Raw genomic sequence first — 23,490 nt, 5'->3', positions numbered from 1 at the left:
ACACGGCCCCAGTCATCCTCTCTTTAATGCAGTGCACTCGTCCTGTCCCATGTGCAGAAAAACACCCCCAAAGCATGATGCTACCACCCCCATGCTTCACAGTAGGGATGGTGTTCTTCGGATTGTACTCTTCATTCTTCTTCCTCCAAACACGCTTATTGGAATTATGACCAAAAAGTTCTATTTTGGTCTCATCTGACCATAAAACTTTCTCCCATGACTCCTCTGTATCATCCAAATGGTCATATGCAAACTTAAGACGGGCCTTGACATGTGCTGGTTTAAGCAGGGGAACCTTTCGTGCCATGCATGATTTCACATCATGACGTCTTAGTGTATTACCTACAGTAACCTTGGAAACGGTGGTCCCAGCTCTTTTCAGGTCATTGACCAAGTCCTGTCGTGTAGTTCTGGGCTGATTCCTCACCTTTCTTAGAATCATTGAGACCCCACGAGGTGATATCTTGCATGGGGCTCCACTCCGATTGAGATTGACCGTCATGTTTAGCTTCTTCCATTTTCTAATGATAGCTCCAACAGTGGACCTTTTTTCACCAAGCTGCTTGGTAATTGCTCCGTAGCCCTTTCCAGCCTTGTGGAGGTGTACAATTTTGTCTCTGGTGTCTTTGGACAGCTCTTTGGTCTTCGCCATGTTACAAGTTAAAGTCTTACTGATTGTATGGGGTGGACAGGTGTCTTTATGCAGCTAACGACCTCAAACAGGTGCATCTGATTCAGGATGATACATGGAGTGCAGGTGGACTTCTAATGGGCAGACTAACAGGTCTTTCAGGGTCAGAATTCTAGATGATACACAGGTGTTCAAATACTTATTTGCAGCTGTATCACACAAATAAATTGTTAAAAAATCATGCATTGTGATTTCTGGATTTTTCTTTTTAGTTTATCTCTCTCACAGTGGACATGCACCTACGATGAAAATTTCAGACCCCTCCATGATTTCTAAGTGGGAGAAATAGCAAAATAGCAGGGTGTTCAAATACTTATTTTCTTCACTGTATATATATATATATATATATATATATATATATATTTATTTACATTTACGTATATATTTATATATTTGCTGCAGCCTGATGTGACCCACGGGTTAAAAAGTTAGCCCCATCCTGCCCTAGGTGGAACTAAAGGAAGTGATATATTGGCGTTTGTATGTTCTCCCTGTGCATGGGTGGAATCTCTCCGGGTACTCCGGTTTCCTCCCACATTCCAAAAACATGCTAGGTTAATTGGCGACTCCAAATTGTCCATAGGTATGAATGTGAGTGTGAATGGTTGTTTGTCTATATGTGCCCTGTGATTGGCTGGCCACCAGTCCAGGGTGTACCCCGCCTCTCGCTGGAAGACAGCTGGGATAGGCTCCAGATACCCCACCCCCCGCTGGCCTCGTGAGGATAAGCGGTAGAAAATGAATGATTGAATGAACACTATGTATATGTGTGTGTATATGTATGTATGTATGTGTATATATATATAGATGTATATATATATGTATGTATATATGTGTATATATATATATGTGTGTGTGTGTGTGTATATATACGTATGTGTATATATATATGTATGTATGTATGTGTATATATGTGTATGTATGTATATATGTATATACATATATATGTATGTATGTATATATGTATATATGTATGTATGTATATATGTGTATGTGTGTGTGTATACATATGTGTGTATATATATATATATATGTATGTATATGTATATATATACATATCTATTTATTTATTTATTTATTTATTTATTTATTTGCTGCAGCCTGATGTGACCCACGGGTCAAAAAGTTAGCCCCATCCTGCCCTAGGTGGAACTAAAGGAAGTGATATATTGTATAAAAATTCTACAAAAAGAAGGGGAAAAAAAAGAAAAATAGTTATAATATTACTTGTTTTCATTGCAAATGAACTAAATTGATATTATGATTAATAATAATTTCCAAATATGCCAAATCGTTCCTTGCTAGTATTTCATTGAACAGTATGTTTATAATGGTGTAGCTATCAGCTCTTAACACGGCTCAGCTATCAGTTTACCACCGTGTGAACTTGTAATTCCCTGGCATGAGAGAAGGCCATTTGATACTGACTCTGGATCAGAATGAGATGTACAGATCTCACCACGGTGATTAGAGTGCTCAAAAGAAAAGTGGTGGGATTTCAGTGGCATCTTTCCAGCTATTTAGACAATGTTGAGTAATTTTTAGAGAACTGTAAATCAGTACAAACTGTATACCGACTACTCTAAAGTGCATTCAAGTATTGCCATTATTATATATTGTCATATTATTCTAATAAACATGGTAGCTGAAATGTGAGGGATGTACTTTTAGGAGAAAAACGATACACGGTGACTGTAGCTCAGTGCTGAGCAACACACAATGTCAGTCACATATAAACACCCCCAATTACCAGTCAATGTAAAGCCTTCCAACACACACACCCTCATGCACGCTGTGTGGGCCCCGAGTGGTGCATCAAAATCACTGGCTGCCATTATACTCCATGTTTGGAGCTGATTAAAGAGCCCTGGCCATCCATCAGCGTCTCCTACCAGCCTTTCATGTTGAGGCTGCTCTCATTAAGGCCTTTTTGGCTGAGCTTTGACATTGACGTGGAGGTAGGGGTGGAGGAAAGACTCATCATGGTTTCGATTGCTTTTGCCTGTGTTACGCTGAGGTTGCAACCATGGGATCTTCTTCCCTTGCGCTTCTCATTTTTCCCATTGCCACTCCCACCTCCCCCGTGCTTCCGATGAGCGTGGATGACAGGCGTTCGCTTGCTGATTGGATAATCTACTTAACGGGGTCACTGCCGTGCGCACGGCAAGCTCACCGCCCATGTGCATACGTAACACACACACACACACACATGACAGGTGATTAGGGTTACGTCGTCTCCTGCAGGATAAGACGTCCTGGTCTCGCTCACCTTACTGAAAAAGATCTCGTCACCGGTGGCGGTGTCTGTGTCCACTGTGTATATGTGATCCCTGTTACAGAGACAGAGAGAGAGATAGGTGAGAGGTCAAGCAGTCATAAATCCATTGCGCTCCGCTTTTCACCCTGCAGGCAAAAAAAAAAACCGACCTAAAAAATGTGTAAACTTTGTTCAAACTTAAAAAAAATGACAATAAACAAAAGGAGGCCAGAGCTATTTGCTCTGTCAGACAGAAACAGTCAACAAAGCTTCGGAGTGCTGTGGCGTGGGGCTGCGGGACAAAAGCCTCTTTGTCCCAAAGGAAGGGTTCCACTGTGGGGAGGAGGTGAGGTGGCCAGACGAGAGGTGCCGAGTCACTCAGAGCTGTTCAGGTCAATTAAGCTCAGTGTTTGAGCTACAGGGAATCTATAGAAACACTCATTACAGCTCAGACTTCAAGACTTATATGTGTGTGTGTTTAAGACCGGAAATTTACGAGCCTCTCCTGCCTCTCACACACTACTTATTACATTATTACAACAGGAGACAACAAATTGCTTGCCCTGTTATTCATTTACCATTCAAACATTCAAACATACACCGGTTCAATAATTCTCAATAATTTGAAGGGCTATTGACTGGGGATGTCCAATATCCAGGCTATTATCCATAGCGGACAGTTTTCTTTCCTCCCCTGCCAGTTTGGTCTCCTCAGCGTAACGGAAGTGTTCAGGATTCTTGACCGCACCATTGATCAGTACTGATAATTATCAGCTGATTATCAACTGATTATTAGCAGCATAAAAATGCATTGGATTTTTCCCTGATCATGAAAACCGATATTAGCATCGACTCATATTGGTATTGGAAGTTGGGCAATATTGTTTTTTGGCAAAAAAGACAATATTGGACATTTTATACACACACATAAATAAATATATATATATATATATATATATATATATATATATATATTTACTAATTGACTTTTTAGAACCATTGACACAATTTAACCAAATAAACACGCCCATTCGCCCCAACAAATGAAATCTTGTTTAAAGGATGCTTAATTTAGAACTGCTAAAGAACATTCCTTTTATTAAACACATAACATATTGTAAACTATTTTTGATGACCAATACAGACAAATGACTAAACCACTAAATGACTTTTGTAGCTTTTGTAGGGCAACTTTGTATACCGGTTAAAGAAAACAAATATTAATGTTATAGAATTAGCACTTGTGGTTGTAATAGTAATATTTAAGAAGTGTATTTGTGGAACAAGTGGATTTTTTTTGGTCTACTTGTAAGATTATTTTGGGCTTTATTTCATTTTAGTAAAATAAAACAAAAGGTAATATCTTTTTTAAGAACCTTTTTTAAACTGTCTGTCTACATAACAAAAACCGCTCCAAAAATGCACAACTGTGCAATGAACCGTGCAATAAACCATGCTATAAACCGTGCGATTACCTGTGGCTTGATCAAAATGTACACAACTGTAAACAGTGGATATAACTTCTTGATTTGCGCTATTGGTACTCTGCTATTGTGTGCTCTTGTACTTTTTCTAATAAAAGCATATCTTATCTTATCTTAGGAGGCGTTTTAAACATTTCATTTATGAAATCTAATGCTGAATCTAATGTAAAACCTAGGTCATATGGAAGACATGAAGGGTTAACAAAATCCCACCTCCAACGACTTCAATGAATTAGGAATTAGCAAACCGACATCCAGAGGCAAGCATGGGCTGAGCAATCGGGATAGTTGGAGGGGGCGGGGAGCATTACCTCATTTGCACACAGAAAACCTGAGGTGGCTGTGCCCAAGCGCTGTAACCACTTTCATTTGCTGGAGATTCACCGTTGAATGTGTTTTTAATCAGAGTGCGTACGAGCGCCGTCGTCAAAGCCACATCTTAATTACGTTTTAGCTCCCAAACCTGCGCTTGGCCCGCCTGTCCTGCCTCGCTGTCTCATTAACTAAATCTAATAACGTCTTCGGAGGGACAGGCATCTAGAAATGAATCCACTTATATCACTTTCTGGGGAGGAGGTAGTGGATGGGAGAATGGTGAGGGGATCTCCTTAAGGATGCAACCCAGTCTACTGTACATTATCAGCTTTGACGCTTAAATTGAATAATTAATCTTTGAGAGCAGTTGGAATTAGGGAAGCATGGCTGCTGCGAGGGGAAGGACATATTCCCAGGGAGCTAAAAAGCTCATTCTCATTTTGTCACAGCTGGAATTAAGCAGTTGTCACTAATTTGCACTTGTTAGAAGGAAAGGTAAGATAAAAAAATCTACAAATATAATACTTGAGGTTGAGCTTGGCCGTGCAATCAAACAGACTTGCCTTGGAAGACCATCGCACTGCAACACTTTGGCTAATTGATCCTTTTGATTCCCAGGCTGCCTGTGGCCTGTTTTCTTGTTGTTTTTGAAGTCTCTGTCACCTTGTCGCAGTAAATGTCATCATTAAAAATGGCAACAATGAAGCGAAACGCTTCTAACAATCTGAGGAAAAGACTGAATATAGGAAATGGGATAATAAAAGGACAGTGATGGATGACATCAATATCATCTTCAATTCTTTCTCTTCCAGTTCACTAAATTGTGCCTTCAACTTCCAAATGAAATATCCACACTTTATATCAAAAAGACAAATCAAATGCGATTAAATCAGAGGATTGCTCGGCAGATTTAATGTCATCCCGCGGCTTCTTTTACTGCCTGCAATTTTAAACCAGCTCATGAGCAATATGTAATTGACTGCGCCATAAATTTGTAGCTTCGCTCGCCTGTCTTCCGGGGGCCAAGGCCTTTGCAGGCAGATACAAGAGTTTCGGGCTCCGGTGGAGATTAGTGGGAGCCAAGAACATGAGGAATCCCTTAAACCAGTGATTTTCAACCACTGTGCCGCGGCACACTAGTGTACCTTGAGAAACCGTCAGGTTTGCCGTGAGGAATTATCCAATATCACTTTTTATAATTAACATTTATTAATCATCATTTGCAAATATTATGTCAATAGCCATTATGTCAATAGTATACATGGACCCAAATATTCCAAATGCATTTGGTTTATTTGCTCAAACGGAAAGAATTGAACAGGGATGGAATATTCCTTTCACTAATCCGATTGAGGTATCTTGTACCCGCTCAAACGGAAAGTTGTCAGGGTGCGTTCTTCTCCGTGGTGTTTTTCTTCTTCTGTTGTTTATTAGCAGTTTTATTAAAAAAGAAAATATATATCTATATAAAACATGTCCTGAGTTTAATTATAAAATATTAGCAAGATTGAATTTGATCTTTTCCTGTTTAAATTTATCCCGGGTGCGTTCTTTCAGCGCATGCTCAGATATGATGTAACACGCAGATCCAGACGTTCTTCAGTTTTAAAAATGGAGGCGAGCAATCGGCTCTGGACTAAGCAAAGTTTGTTTTTGATTCAAACTAAATTTCAAGACTGGACAGACGAAAAACTGGCAATATGGAGTTATTCCAACAAGCGAAAAAAAACTTGGGGAAGATGGTATCACGTGATGCTGATGTTTATGTTTTACTGCGCATGACCCATTGACTATTCTGGTTGATTTTCACGGCTCATGTAGACAAGAGATTGGAATATTCCTTTCTATGGATACCATTGTTTCCCGAAAGGTCATTCAGAAAGAGAAAAACTTGTCATTTGGCTACTGTGGAGTGTCTGTGGTGTAAAGACTGGCAGAGCAATGTAATATTGGTCCATGTGGCAACACCTACCTTGTTCCTCCGATAGACTTATTGATGCACGTGTGAGGTCGTGGTGACATTTTGTAACATTTTTGGTTAATGGTGTGCCACAGGATTTTTCCAATGTAAAAAACGTGCCGTGTCTCAAAAAAGGTTGAAAAACACTGCCCTAAACAACCTCTTTGGGGATAGAGGAGTCGGACAATGGAGCACAAACCCTGAACTCACATGAACTCACTCACACACAACACCAGGAACACAAACACAGATGCCACCATTTCCCTTTTCCCAGCTGTACCTGAACACATTCAGTGGAATGGTGGATGCAAGGATTACCTGTATTCATGATAAAACCGTGCTTGACAACTGTACTAAACTCACTAACAACTGATACTACTCAATTCCTGGAGAAGCAACAGTTGGTTACGTTGTGCATCTCTCTCTCACAAGGCATCAAGCTGTTGCTCTCCAAAATGGTGCCCACAGCCCACAATGCATTGCACAATCGCGTGCCCTGGCACAGATCTGGCAGTTGTGTTGCGGAAGCCGCACAAGTGTTCTCATGGGTTCTTGTCGGTCGACAGACATACTCTGTTGCTCCGTGACCTTCATCTTCAGCTTCCTCAGCAAAGCACTTGTAATCTTGGAGTTGTGTTTGGGCTCCTTATCATATTGGAAAACTGCCATGCGGCTCTGATTCCCCAAAGGAGGGGCTCATGTACATGCTGAAATTCATCTTTCCCTCAAGAAACCACAGCTCCCTTGTGCTGGCAGCACTCATGTAGCCTATGTAGACTATGACACCACCACATCACCATTATATGGTTGTCAGCTATTGAGGCAACAATGGCTGTGTGTTGAGTCATTGTCAGTGGATAGTAAATCTGTACTCCTTTACAAGCGGTATGTTAATTACTCTAAAGCAGGGGTCTCAAACACGCGGCCCGCAGGACACTAGTTTGAGGCCCCCGCCTTGATATGAAAGTTTAATGTTAGTGCGGCCCGCGCAAGTTTGATATGGATGCTGTATGGTATCATGTACCCAGAAAAAATTATTACGTTTGATTAATGTTCATGTTAAAGGTTAAATAACTGTTAATAGTTATCCTCCCTATCCGTGTGGAAGTGGTAAGTTTTTGGCTATTTAAGTTTAAAGGAAATAACTTGAAGGCTACCGTTTAGGTCGCTAGCTCTCTAGTTTGCGAGTTAGCATGTGTTTCAAGACCCTGCAGTTGCGCAATATGTTGTAAATAAAAAGAGAATAAATGTGACTATAGTCATGTTTTGTCATTTCTACAGGGCTCTAATAATGCTTTGTTAATTTTAATCTGAAAAAAATTATTTGTCTACCCACCAACTATATGTGGTTTCTTAAGTTTTTATTATTTGCCGTTTTATTATTATTATTATTTTATTTATTTATTTATTACTGATTGATTGATTTTCTTTATTCTTGATTTGTTTATTTATTTTTCATCTTATTTTGTGTAGAAAAATAAAAAGTAAGATATTTGAGAACAGTGGAATGTTTTATCAGAGCTTTTATTGTAGAAAATTGGAACCAAAGCGAAGTTTAAAAAAAAATTACTTTTTAATAAATGCGTTTTTTTTGTTGTTTTTTTGGGGGGGGGAAACCTGATGCGGCCCAGTTTCACCCAGACCCAAGCTCCAGTGGCCCCCAAGTAAATTGAGTTTGAAACCCCTGCTCTAAAGTATATACAAGTTTTATTTTTATTATATGACCATTGAGATGATATACTATAATAAAAATGGCTGCTGAAATGTGAGACTGGGACATTTGAACCCCCAAAATATGTTAGGTGATCATGTGATGTACTGTGTTTAGGTTGAAAGCACAGAGGGTATTAAGTTTGGGGGATGCGGGTCGTGGAATTCATCCAGAGAGAATGAAATAATGGCAGCATTTGACATCGGATAAGTCAGCAGCACTGACTTCCAGTTTGAGTCATCTGATGTGGGCTTCCCATTTCCCGAAATTCATCAACAGAAATGCACGAGTAGGACGGAAGGCATGCCAATCTCCTCCATGAAACAAATATAGCACTATATGAAAGAGTGACGGCGACGAGACGACGGTGGCATAGATTGACGTGAAACCAAGCACAACCATGAGAACACAAGGGTTTTGTGCCGAAGGAATGTCGTTCCGAGAATTCCGTCCATCTGCTGGCTCTTTGTCAAAGTGCTTTGGTGGTAAGGAAGAGTGAACCCCCATTAGCATGCATCGCCTATCTTCTGTTGCTCATTCCCAAAGAGAAATGCTTACATGTGCATCACGTACATGCCACCCTCGGCCATATTCCTCATAACTAGATGACGAGGAGCGGGGGGGGGGGGGGGGGTGGTTTAGCAGATAGGCCTTTGTACATTGTTTTGGCTTTCCCTGCTTCAAATCCTTTACAGAAAGTGGACTGGAGGAGGGGACTTGGGGAGCCTCTCTGGGCTGTGAGGGGGACATGGGGAGCCTGTGAATGGGCTGAGGGCATGAGGGGCCCTCGGTGATGTGGTGCCATGAAATACAACAAGCCAGAGTTCACTCAACCCCTTCAAACTGGGGCAGGTTGGTCTTTTAGCTGGTTCTCAGTGTGGTAGACTCTCTCCACTTGTAATGTGTGTTTGTGTGTGTGTGTGTCTCGAAAGGTCAGTGGGATAAGGGGCATGTTTTTGAGCATGAGGCCCAGCTTTATTGATTTGTATCAGTGGTGCTTTATCCAAAGACACCATTGGAATGCAGAACAGAGGAATGCCAAAACATAAAAACCCACTATAACACATGTCCAATGCTTCCCCTCGCTCAGATCAAGCCAATTGTGTTGCTGCACTAAAACACAAGCGTACGGAGGTTCACAACTGTTGTGGCAGCTGGGGAGTGTAGGAGGAGATGAACTGAAGCACGAAGGGAACAAACGCTGGATTAAAAAAAATATATTTAGCGAGCTGCGCACGTAGCATCTAATTGTTGGCAGGATTAGTGTTCAAAAGCTTGTACACAAATGATAGAGGGACTCAACAATGCCAGAACATGTCCAAGGCATATGGTGTGACTAGCCTGGACTATATTCCAGAATATATCCAGGGATATTCCATGGGGCTGCACGGCGGGGACGAGTGGTTAGCACGCATGCCTCACAGCTAGGAGACCCGAGTTCAATTCCACCTTCGGCCATCTCTGTGTGGCATTTGCCTGTTCTCCCCATGCATGTGTGGGTTTTCTCCGGGTATTCCGGTTTCCTCCCACATTCCAAAAACATGCTAGCTTAATTGTTGTTTGTCTATATGTGCCCTGTGATTTGCTGGCGACCAGTCCAGGGTGTACCCTGCCTCTTGTTCAAAGACAGCTGGGATAGGCTCCAGCATACCCACGACCCTCGTGAGGATAAGCGGTAGAAAATGAATGAATGAAGGAATATTCTATGGACTATACCATAATATACCAAACCCCAGGGAAGAAACCAGAATATACCAGAGGGGTATAAAGTGGAGTTACCAAGAATATACCATAATGCCAGGATATGAACCATCCCAGAATATAAAGTAGGGGTATAAAGTAGAATATTCCTAAATATACCAAACACTAAACCATGAACTGAACTATTCCAGGGTATCACTGGAGTATAAAGAGGTCTAGCCCAAGGTGTAAGGTATATGAGCTCATACATGGAGTAAACATCCAAAACCCAGGGTAATGGTAATGGTCATGGTTTTATTTCATTTGAAAATGCATCAGATTACAATTGAGTGCATCCCATAATCAGTTCACAGTTCCACATGTCCAAAAGGAGTAGGAAGAAGCAAAGCTTATTAAATCCTACCCCTCCATCTGGTACTTTTACAATTTTACGTTCATGTAATTTTACAACAAATTACATTTGTTCACTTCCTGCTTTTCTAATATAGTTGAAGTTTTTTTATTTTTTTATTTATTTTTTTATTTTTATTTTTTTTTTATCACGTACCAAAGTACAAGGTGATATGACCATACAATGACATAATGGGTAGCATAGCAACTGTCAATATAGTGATAAATATAGCACATCATGACTGGTTCAATAATTTAATAATTTAACCCAACACGGCCCGGATTAAACCAATGTGTATAAAACATCCACTGTGCATTTATATACAATATATATACTGCTGGTTTCTGATTCTACCAATTCTACAACTAGAAATGACTTTTTGTGTGTATGATACCTCACTCGGTACTTGTATACACCACTGGGTACATATCTGCTAAAAGTCTTGTGAGAAAAGCATTTCACAAACACTGAAAGTGAGGTTTTGAGCCATATATTAATCCAGGTGAACTGTGTGCAGGCTTTGCTTCTTAGTGCATACGTGTCTGCATGTCAGGAGAGGAGGCCAACGTGTAATCCCACTCATTAGTGGGTTTTAACAGGATTTGGTACAACTACAATAATGGCCACTGTAGCTGAGACAAACTAACCTGCACTGGAGAATGCATGAGCGCCAACGGCAACCACAGAGTTTGCGGGTTGCTGCAAATGTTTCCTTTGCCGCTTCCCAAGATCCCAGACGGCGCTGTCAACAGACTGTGCTCACTGTTGCCATAGCGAGGGGCCAACGGAGCACCAGGAATGGCGACTATGCCCCGCATGTGCAGAAACCTGGGGTATGCCGACAACCGGGGCTATACAGTAACACATTCACGCATGCTCCGTTATACAGAGGCATGTCTACTCATGTCCTCCGACCAACTCAAGCCTAAAAAAAGAACATTTATACAACCTGATATTAGACGGTGCAAACAGTAACTTGACCAGCTCTAATTAAAGCCAGGCCCTGCCCTTTCAATTCTAAGGTGAATATTTTAAAGCTGTAGCCGATTATTACACCAGCATGCCGCCAACCTCTAACTGTGACTGGTGGATTCAATCACAGAGCCTTTAGCCAACATTAAGTTCAAGTTTAGTGATAAAGAAAACTCTATTCTACTTCATATATTAAACTCATGTTCAATTATAAAGAAACAGTTTGAATTTAATTGAAGTTTCCTTCAGCGAGACAATTACAGCTCGCTAATCTTCTTCTCGTAAAATGTCCAAAAAGTTCACATGCCTGTATGTAATTTAACACAGCTTTAGGAAGCAGTGACTATTGTGATACAATAGTCCAATAAACCCAGAATATAATCAGTCCAAAACGCATAAAGCCAAAATCACAAAGGTATTTTTCCGGCTTTGTTAGAGCCAAAACTGCATCATGTCTTGGGTCTGTTTTGTTTTATTTTTTACGACTCGGTTTGGTCAGTAGGGGGGTTCACTACTGGGGTCCAGTAGGGAGGTGTTGGGGAAGATAAATGATGATGGAAAGAAACATCCATTGTTGGTGGACTTGATTTGTTGTTTGTTGGACTTGATGGATTTTACCACATTTGACGCACTGGACTCAAGTCATCTGACTTGGACTCGAGTCATATGCAAGTCAGAATTTTGAGGATTTTAGACATCATCATGAAAATGCGTTCAGTGTGTATATTGTAGGGCTGTTGTTTATATTACTAAATCCTATTAGACTCTTATGAGTATGGTTTATAATAAATACAACAAACTGACACAGACCAGGTACAAAAGTCTGGCAGTAAATATGCTTCTCAGTGTTTATATCTGTGCTGTGTTAGTGTCTCTGCTCCTGGTTCAACTTTGACCTTTGTGCACATTTTTATTCTGCATGAGTGATACCAAATGTCACATGGGTTCTCACAGTTGTAGGAATCCAACATCACAGTGATCACAAAAATGGCTTGTGTGAACAGAGTATGCTAAATGGATTACAAACAAAAGTATGGTTGATTTAAAAGTACACGGCCACAGATGCTCACACACACACACACACACACGCATACGTACAGCAAAGTGAATGATAAATCTCCTGCTGCCCTGTGAGGTATTGGCTCTGAATGTCATGCAGCGTGTACCATGAACATGAAATATGGAACATTCGGGAGAGGAATCCTGCATCAAGAGCAGTTTATAGCTGAATTACTGCATGCTGCTAGAGCACCTGGGACTGTGAGCATTCGCCAGCCACAACGTTCGATACACCTGCACCTTCTGCTCCAAGAACTATGTTAAAAAAATGTGCTCATCCCCCGACCTATGATCAATCCCTTCAGAGCATAATGTAGCTCATGTATACTGTATTTTCTGGACTATAAGACGCTCCGGAGTATAAGACGCACAAGGCCAAAAATGCATAATTAGGAAAAAAAAACATACATAAGTCACATTTTTTGCGGGTAATTTGTTTTACAAACTACGGGACCAAAACAGACATTACATCCTCCTGGAAGGCAAGTTCTAACAATAATAAAAGAATAGAGAACAGGCTGAATAGGTGTAAGATATGCTAACACAATGGTTATATAGCTACACGAAAAACTGTTTATGTAACATAAACAGTTTTAAGTACAGTAACTGTTTTGTTTTCTTCAAACTTTCTTTATGCTGCTCAATTACTGTTTTCAAATTTCACTACTTGCAGCTTGTAGTCTGCAGAATATGATTTTCTTTTGGGAGGCAAGCTAATGTCTTCTGTTTAAATATTGAATTGTTAAGGAGTAAGAGATATCAGCTCTTGTGGCTGTCTGTGAAATGATATATATATATATTTTTTTTTCATTTATAAGTCGCTCTGGATTATAAGTCGCAGGAACAGCCGACCTATGAAAAAAAGTGCGACTTATAGTCCGGAAAATATGGTAGTTATTAAATGATAAGATAATAAGATAAACAGAAAGTGGTCATTTAAGGGAACCAAAATGTTAAATAAACACAACCCTGCAACTTCAGCATAATTGTTGTTTACAAGCGATGTTGGAAGGAAAATAAAATTAGGCATGTATTCAGTCCAAATCCCATCAGGCTTTCTGGAAGGCTGCATTAAGAAGGACTAGTGCCTGGCATCGGCCATCAGCCTCCATCTCTTCCTCTTCTGGCTCTGAATATGATTCAGAATATTAAGGCGCTAAATGATTCCTGACCTGAATTCGTAATCGTGATTTTAAAGCTGATGGGGCTAATGACATTTTACACATATCGGCCCAAAAAAGATATGAGCAAGTTAATGGTGGCTCAGTTGTGTGCTGACATATGAAGAGTGAAGCAGCGGGCCAAGTGAACAGAGCATCCTCTCTCCTCAGATCAACACATCTCATTCAAGCACACAAAACCTGATGATGAATAATCAATCACAGCGTCTGTTGCTACATTTGGCCTTCTTCATGGGTTTAGACAGTTTACTCTATTTACAATTTTACCAGTCGCTAGATTTGTAGCTGGGATCTTGTTATTTCATTGCCAGCATCAAAACGGGAGCCAAAGGGATTCAATACAGTGTGTTGCCATTCAAAAAAAACACTGAATGTCAGGCTTTGGGTCGTGTTCACTGAGGCCATCTGCGAGCTGCAGCACACCAGTCACTGATTGGAGTGATGATGGCAAAGCTGGCTCCGCAACAAACAAGTTATTTGACTGTGCAGTTGACATAACTGTGACTATTTGATACATCACTTTGCTGGCTGCTTGTTTCTCTCAACTGATTATTATTCAATTTCATCCATGTCCTGTTACAACAAGGCCATACTATTGACTACACATGACTTGTCTGCACCGGGATCAATGGCGGGTCAGTCTCAGCTAGAGAAAGTTATTTCAGTTATTTCAGGGTCAAAGACCCCGAGGCTGTATGTTGCAACTCCCGTCTTCCTCTAACAGCAACAACACACATGGTACCCTAAGGCTCAAACCCCCTAATGTCAGAAAATACTACATTTTACAAGAATTTTAGGAAAAAATGTCATTAAAATGCACAAAAACCTCAACAAATATGAAAATCTCAAACAGAGAGTTAGTTTCTCTGACTGTTAGGATTCAAACTGTGTCACAAAGCCAGCTGAGATAGTACTCTAGCTCACCTGGGAGGATAAGCAGTGTAGAAATGTTACTTAAATCAATGCCTGTACAGTTAATAAAGGCGTCACAATGCTAGCCCCGGAACAGATTGCACAGTGCATCTGTTCATATGTACACTTCTTAATCCATTTGACAACTGGTCAGTGTAATAAAGTGGACAGCATACACACACATGCGCCAACAAACACACCCCTCAAATAAACCCTCTGTGTTCCATTCCCCTCCCCTTGTGGCCCTGCAACTGCTGGTTGCCACCTCATGTGGAGCAGGTGGGCGACAGGCGCACCAAAGTCTCTGGCGCGCTTCCCTACACACACACACACACACACACACACTCACTTCTTTCTAATGACCACAGATATGTTCAAAAGCAGCAGCCTCCTCCGGCCACTTAATTTGACATGCTTGGGAGCAAAACAAACAGTGGCGCCCCCTTCCCTCCTCCCATTGTGTCTTTTCATCCAGTCAGGCCAGCACTCAATTAGCTAAGGCGGGGATGCTCAGACCCAGCTGATAAGAATCATGGAGACCTTTTAAGTTGTGCTTTAATACGTGCAATATAAAGATAATTACAAACCTAATAACTCATCACGCCATGAGGCGTAGAAACATTTTTATATTAGCAAATCAATGTGAGTGTTGTTTAACAGCTAATTTGATACTGCACGGACAGGACAAATTAGCTTCTTGTTGATAATAGATTTTAGAAAGGAGCCCTGCCATGTCCTTAGATCAGGTGTGTCAAAGTCAATTGCACAGGGGGGGGGGGGCAAAAATCAAAGCCTATTTTAGGTTACGGGTCGAACTGGGCATAGACATTTTCTTTTCATATGTGTCTATTTGTGTCCATTCATGCCTGCTTGAAAATTTTCAACCACTAATTGCTCAACCACCTCTTTTTCGTTCTATCAATGTCTGTAATGTATATTATATCAACACAAAAACATCACAATCTGTGAGATACCGGAAGAGTTAGCAGATTACATTTCCCAGCATCCTTTGCTGTGGTTAAAATGATCACTTTTTGGTTGTCTTATGGCTTTTTAAGGTGTTATTTTGTATAGACAGGGTGTAATGGGTAAAGTATTGCAGTTTTTAGTCATTTGACTTTTGGTCTGAATCTGGTACCCGTATTAATAATGGTTGTGTATTTATTTAAAATCAAAATGTCAGTAGCTTATACTGGAGGAATCGCTTACTTTCGCAGATCGCTATAAGCACTTTGATAAGGACCGTGAGGTCAACTTTTCCAAACAGTTCCATGGGCCGGATTTGGCCCTTGGGCCTGAGTTTGCCACTTGTGTCTTAGATTATTTGCATACAATGTTCTTCCATAAGGGACCCAGGGTACATAAGAGTTTGCCCAACCGATCTACAGGGGCTTTGTGGACTTTGACCGTGTACCTCGTGGTATCCTCTATACAGGTTTTGGACTTATACAGGTTATAAAAATATAAGGACATCTGGCTCACGCCTGATCCAAAAAGACAACACAGAGTGACATGACCGTCTTCTTGATTGATAGTCCACCTAATCAGACATCAAAAGCCACGTTTACATGTTTTACACGTTTTTCTCTTTCGGAGTGGAGTCTTTCCGAATGACTTTTCCGAAAACACAGTATACATGGAAAGGATTATTCCAATCTCTTGTCGACATGCGGCGCTATAATCAAACAGAACAGTCAATGGAGCATGCGCAGTAAAGCATAAACATCAACATCACGTGATACCGACTTCCCCGAGTTTTTCTTTCACTTGTTGGAATAACTCCGTATAGCCAGTTTTTCGTTCGTCCAGTCTTGAAATTTAGTTTGGATCAAAAACAAACTTTCCGCAGCAGTCCAGTGCCGATTGCTCACCTCCATTTTTAAACGAAAGAACGTCTCGAGCTGCGTGTTGCGTCATATCTGAGCATGCGATGAAAGAACACACCTGGGATAAATTTAAACAGGAAAATATAAAATTCAATCTTGCTAATATTTTATAATTAAACTTGGGACATGTTTTTATAGATATAGATTTTCTTTTTTTTTTTTTTTTAAATGGTTGCCAGTTGTTGCTTGCCAACCGCCAATAAACAACATCCATCCATCCATTTTCCTCCGCTTATCCGGGTCCGGGTCGTGGGGGCAGCAGTCTTAGTAGGGAAGCCCAGACTTCCCGGTCCCCGGCCACCTCCTCCAGCTCCACCGGGAGGACACCAAGGCGTTCCCAGGCCAGCTGTGAGACATAATCCCTCCAGCGTGTCCTAGGTCTACCCCGGGGCCTTTTCCCGGCTGGGCATGCCCAGAACACCTCACCAGGGAGGCGTCCGGGAGGCATCCGGACTAGATGCCCTAGCCACCTCAACTGACTCCTCTCGATGTGAAGGAGATAATAAATAAATAACAATAAACAACAGAAGAAGAAAAACACCATGAAGAAGAACGCACCCTGACAACTTTCCATTTGAGCGGGTACAAAATACCTCAATCGGATTGGGGAAAGGAATATTCCACCCCTGTGAATCCGATTATATATTCATTCTGATTGGCACTTTTCTTTCGGAATGAGGTTAAATTCTTTCCGTTTGAGCAAATAAACCGAATGCAATTGGAGTATTTGGGTCCATGTATACGTGGCTAATGTCAAGCTGCCAACAACCAATGAGAATCATGACGGATGCCACAACAAGAGAGTGAGAGCCTACCTGGCAGCAATGAATAAGGTTTTGTTCATGATCATGATGAGCTGGATGTCCAGTTTGTGTCGTTGTGTGTTATTTCTGCCGGGCTTGTGGCCCACAAATGCCGGGTACTGCTTGGTGTCTGCAGAGAAAAGAACACGGGGCTGAAAACACTTTGATACCAGAAGGTTGTGTTAGGCATGATACGGTGGGGATTTGGATCAAATGTCAACATCTCTTGCTTAAGATGCTCTGTCGTGGTCTTAAATGATGTGCTGCCGGGTAAAAGAAATGCCTGGCACTGTAGCATGAAATAGTTTTGTTGTCAGTGGGTCAGGATGAAAGCGTTTGGTTTGACTAGACAGGAACAGGTCAATGTCATGCTACTGTCACGGAGCCTGAGGACAACATGGCAACATACATATCTCTATAAACCTGCACCGTGTTTACACTCTTTAACAGAATAACCGCACATTTACTAGTGTATGTGTGAGCCAGAACATCAACCATTTAAGTTAAGGTTTACGTTAAGAGTACCGCAGGCATGAGGCTTCAATCATGAAATTAGACTTTATATAACACTCACAGGCTTTCACTTATTTTTACACTTGCATGATAGTTAAGAATGTTATTGATGAGACGGACAGGCAGGGGAAAAAATGTGTAAAATATACTTACAGTTCCCGTGGGAGATACTTATAGGCTCGCTGTCTTCGGGGAAGCCCGCCCCAGCTATGTGCAGTAGCGAGAAGTAGAGGAAGAAGGCCTCTGACCTCATGGTCGCACCACTCTGCTGGTCCTCTGCTGCAGATGTACCTCAGCCTGCATCGAGAAGAAGAGAAGAAAAGTTGAACAAACCTGTTGCAGTTTGATATAAAATAGCATATGGATTTTCAGTGACTCAGATGAGCTGCGTTGCAAGCAAAACAGACATAAGTGGATTAGGAATGTAATGTGCGTCATAGATCGATGTCAGGCTGAGAGGATCTCTCCCGACATGCAGATTAGCCTGCTCTGAAGCAACATCTAGACCTTTAAATACGAGGGTGGAGACCTAAGTACCTCATTTACCACTCGTGAGTCACCCCTCTCCAACACAATTATTACTGCTGCTACCTTAACACTAAAAGCACCTCACACTAACATGTCGTAGCATCGAGTGCACGACAAGAGGGACGTAATTGTTGTTGTTAGTGACGAGGGAAAACTATTTCCATTAAACATCTGTGGATGAGTGGTGAAAACTATCCATGTTTTTAAATGCAAGTCAAATTGGGATAGATAATTGTTTTGTTACATAAACACTTTATGTAAAGAAGAAGTCGGGTCATTTAAACATGTCCGCCTAGTCGGTAATCATGTGTTAGGATAGGCGATTTGTTCTACAAATGTGTAATCTACGTCACCTCCCCCACTCCCAAAAACCTTAGTAAGATTGGAGTCAAGATATGTTTAGATCAGTGCTCCCCAATCGTGGGGTGGGCAATCATTGCAATCATTGCAATCTGCTAATGGCTATCAAATATAACTGCATTGAACGTGTTCTTTTGTGTTTTGTTTTTTTTAGTGTATTATGTATATGTAACTGGACATGACGTGTGGAGTTTGCATGTTCTCCCCGTGCATGCGTGGGTTTTCTCCGGGTACTCCGGTTTTCTCCCACATTCCAAAAACATGCTAGGTTAATTGGCGACTCCAAATTGTCCATAGGTATGAATGTGAGTGTGAATGGTTGTTTGTCTATATGTGCCCTGTGATTGGCTGGCCACCAGTCCAGGGTGTACCCCGCCTCTCGCCCGAAGACAGCTGGGATAGGCTCCAGCACCCCCACGAACCTCGTGAGGAAAAGGCGGTAGAAAATGAATGAATGAATGAATGGATATGACATTTATGCCTGTGGCGCACCTGCGCATGCACAACGTGCATCGTGTACGTAGGGTCACACTACGGGATGACTTTTCACTATTTATGTTCATTCGTTCATTCATTTTCTTGCATGTGAAGAACCGATGGAGTTTCCGGTATAGATCGCGTAGTGACACGATCCAACTGTCATCAAATATGACCCAGGGAGAAATACAAAAACCACTTATATTGGAGTAAATTATTTACTTTTTTTGTCTTTTGAAATGCAATCTGGTCCCTTTCCTCAAAATAAAATGGTACAGTCCTTTCTGTACAGGAACAGGAAGTCGCTTACTAACTTGTTATCGAACACACAAAGAGAGCACAACTATATTCACGAAGGACCCATTTCCGGCATTCACGTCACTAGGGTCACAGGTATGCTGGAGCCTATCCCAGCTGTCTTTGGGCGTCACCCTAGACTAGTCGCCAGCCAATCACAGGGCACATATAGACAAACAATGGACTATGGACAATTACCCTACACACCCTTGGAATGTGTTTTGGAAACCGGAGTATTTGCATGCACAGGTAGAACATGCAAACTCCACACAGAGATGCCCAAGCGGAGAATCTTCCCGATCTCCTGTCTGTGTGGCCTACTTGCTAACCACTCGCTCACCGTGCCGCCACTTATTGTTATTATCCTCCATGAACCAGGAAGTAGCCATCTAAGTAACACACGGGCAAGTGAATGAACACAAGTAAGCCGCTCCACTTTTTTTTTTTTATAGAACTTTTTTTTTGTTGTTGTTTAATAAATGTCAGGGGGAAAAATGAGGATGCTGCGTTGGCCCATTTCCTGAATTACCTGCATGTTTTACTTGATTAAATAAACAGTGTGTCCTCAACAAGCTCATTCTCTAATGCAGTTTTATATGAAATGCATATCTATCAGCTTCTAGCTTAATGCGCTCACCAGACATGCCGCGGTGGCTTGTCTTGTCGTTTACGGCAACAGATTACAGCCATAAATCAAGCCAGACAATTATTGCGTGAGTAATCTAATCAGGAACGAAGTGTTTCATTTGCATAAAGCTTCTCTCTTCTCTTCTCTTTCTTTTTTCTTTTTCTCCTCCCACTCAAGCTGTAGGGGTAAAACATCGCTGGGAAATAGAGGATGCTTCAGTGGTAAAAAATGGAATAAAACAGTCAATTTCATTTACTCCACGCTGATAAAAGTTGTTTATGGCAATGTGTATTATCACTCGCTATAAAGGGAGGGAGAAATAGAAGGAAAAGTAGCGGAGGTCTTTTTTTTACTTAGCGAAGTCTCTCAAACATCAATCTCCAAGGAAAGGAACGTGACATGGGGGGGAACAATTCCTAAAGAATATGAGGGGAAAAGTTATGTTATGAGGGAAAAATATGAATGTGTACTGTTGCTAGAATTAGTATGAAGTCAGCACATTACCACAAAAATGTAGAATTGAATATTCATGATATATGGTTAAATATTAGCTCCAATCTTTTTCTTGTAAAACTGTTTTTCTTTATTATTGATTACAGGTTGTACTTGTATTATTGACACATTATTTGTGCAAATTATTTTTCCCTTAATATTATATTCCTTTCAATATTCCAAATAGTTTCTATTATGTGTTTTATTCTGTTTATTTTTCATTTTAATATTGAGATTTTTGTTCATCTTAATATTACAACTGTTTTCTCATAATATTATGTTCTTTAGGCTGCACAGCGAACAAGTGGTTAGTGCACAGGCCACACAGCTAGGAGACCCAAGTTCAATTCCACTCTCGGCCATCTCTGTGTGGAGTTTGCATGTTCTCCCCCTGCATGCGTGGGTTTTCTCCGGGTACTCCGGTTTCCTCCCAAATTCCAAAAACATGCTAGGTTAATTGGCAACTCCAAATTGTCCATAGGTATGAATGTGAGTGTGAATGGTTGTTTGTCTATATGTGCCCTGTGATTGGCTGGCGACCAGTCCAGGGTGTACCCCGCCTCTCGCCCGAAGACAGCTGGGATAGGCTCCAGCATACCCACGACCCTCGTGAGGATAAGCGGTAGAAAATGAATGAATGAATCAATGATTATATTATGACTCCATTTTCACAATATTTTTAGGTTTCTTCTCATAAGTAACATTTACTGTTTACAATGTTAGTGTTAGGATATTTTGTCATTGCATTCTTTTTTCTGTGTATATACCAACTTCTACAAGTAGTACAAATCTGTTTTTTTCCTCTCTACTGAACTCTGACCTGTAAAATCCAATAAATCCAATAGTAATTGACTGATTGATGAGCAGGAAGTGACACAAAGTTGCTGGACAGATGGCAAATCCCCCCCCCCCTTGTCCTTTAAAAAAAAAAAGTGCAGAAATAAATAATCCTTCGGTCCTATTTCCAGATGGGATTTGATCATGGCGATTCAAAGGTGAAACTGCCAAAGCTGCTTCTTCCATATGTTAGTGCCTTTGAATTTGAATGGATTATTACACAAACACAAACAGTGATTCCCTATAAGGCTTCAAGTCAAAGTCAAAGGCTTTTCTGTCATGTGAGTAACAGCAGGACACACGCTAGCTTTTACTTCCGTGTGTGCACACCTGTGACTTAAATCTTCATCTACAATACGACTGTAGCACGCATCCAGACATGTGCACAGAGCTTGCACATAAAACCAAAAGGTGGAGGTTGCAGATAATACAGGATACTTTTTCTTTGAGATGTACATGCACAATACCACCTTAAGAACAGCAGCTACTATAACCGTGTAGGTGGCATTCTGGATGTGTGTGTGTGTGTGTGTGGTGAAAACTCACATGAAGAAAATGGACCGAAATAACATCATTTAATATCACAGGCATACACATACAGGATAGTATATGTCAGTGGTTCTAAACTGGTTTGGCTGTGGGATACACCATCACCCCTCATTAACAAATGGAGACCCAAATTCTAGTTATTATGTACAGTATCTTATGTTTTAAGGAACTGTCCTCAACACAGCGCTTCGACGCTGCCTCTTTACGGCACGCTCTTCTGTTGCGGATATCTGCAGTTGTGTGTCGGATGGACGTTAAGTCTACACTCATGTCCTTCCTCTCCCCCCCAAGCCTCACCCAAAAAACATAGCATGCACAGACAAGAACGTGAGGTGCATTCACAGACATCGCGTAACTATATATAGATTTTTACACTGTGACCCACTTTTGGGTCTTGACCCACAAGTTGAGAACCACATGGTTAAAACCATTATGAAGCTTGAGTGTTATTCTTGCTAATATATCTGCATTTCTTTGTTATTAGCATAGTTATTAGTATTATGTTTATCTATTCATTATAATGGTTATGTTAGTTTTATCTACAGTGACATTCATGTGGATAAACAGCAGAAAAATGTCAATTTACTCCTGTACTTAGTATTTTTAGTTTTAGTATTTTGAATTTAGGTATTTTTATCCACCAGTCCTAGGTGCCTCTTGCCCAAAGACAGCTGGAATAGGCTCCAGCATACCCGTGACCCTAGTGGGTGGATTGGTGGAACTTATTTATTTTACTATACAATGTTTCTACCAATGTTTACGCCTTTATTTATTCATTATGACTGAAAAAGCTATCCACAAACTCTATTCACTTTGCTATTACACACTTCTTGGGTTTATAAATGACAACATATGGCGCTCCTAACTGTTATTATAGGCACCATTGTCTGTAAAATTCCAAAAAATGAACTGCAAAAACATATGTGAAGCTTGAAATATTGATTATAACATTAGGACATGCCCTTTAATCACTGATGACAAGTGTTTGTTTTTTTTAATCACAGCTCGACATACAGAGGAAGTGTTCCATATTTATAGTTAAGTGGCGGCTTCTCGTAAATGCTGTCTGACAGCTTTGATATGAGTGGAGCGTGCCTATGTGTTTATATTTGGCAGGCAGGATAACGTCCACACATGACAGGAACGCTGCCGCAAGGGGGGGGGGCGTCTTCATTGTGGCAGTGACTGAAATGATGGAGCTCATTTGGGAGGAGCAGCAGCTGTTTGGACAGGTAAAAAACGGATATTTTAACCTTAATTCATCCTTAAGAGGACGGGGTCATTTGGAAGTTAAAAAAAGTACTTAAAGGGTTGTTATCTTGACATTTTGTTCCTTTTCATAGCACCAGGATGTCAATAAAAGTCATTCTAAATGCAGATTAGTAGAATCTAAGCACATAGCACATATGCAGGGTGAAAAAAAGTGTTGATTTAAGGTTTAAATAAACCGCATATACCCGGTAGAGTAAAGGTAATACCTGCACAG

General features: G+C 40.9%; 1 protein-coding gene across 5 annotated transcripts in view; it reads right to left on the bottom strand.

Moving 5' to 3' along the window:
• The window catches only part of sema6a (sema domain, transmembrane domain (TM), and cytoplasmic domain, (semaphorin) 6A), a 129,734-nt gene that overhangs the window by 56,681 nt on the left and 49,563 nt on the right, over positions 1-23,490 (bottom strand). For all 5 annotated transcript variants that reach the window (XM_058070580.2, XM_078789623.1, XM_058070581.2 and 2 more), the window contains exons 2-4: positions 17,990-18,133; positions 17,336-17,453; positions 2,961-3,021 (exon numbers count right to left, since the gene is read on the bottom strand). In XM_058070580.2, the coding sequence (XP_057926563.2) occupies positions 2,961-3,021; positions 17,336-17,453; positions 17,990-18,089 (279 nt within the window). In that variant the 5' untranslated portion in view covers positions 18,090-18,133. The remainder of the gene's footprint in view (positions 1-2,960; positions 3,022-17,335; positions 17,454-17,989; positions 18,134-23,490) is intronic.

The sequence above is a fragment of the Doryrhamphus excisus genome, linkage group LG3, assembly GCF_037039965.1.
Source record: "Doryrhamphus excisus strain RoL-2023G ecotype Guam linkage group LG3, RoL_Dexc_Guam_v1.1, whole genome shotgun sequence".
Classification (NCBI taxonomy): Eukaryota; Metazoa; Chordata; class Actinopteri; order Syngnathiformes; family Syngnathidae; genus Doryrhamphus; species Doryrhamphus excisus.
Note: the sequence above shows the minus strand (reverse complement) of the source record. Positions and strands in the feature narration are given on the sequence as shown.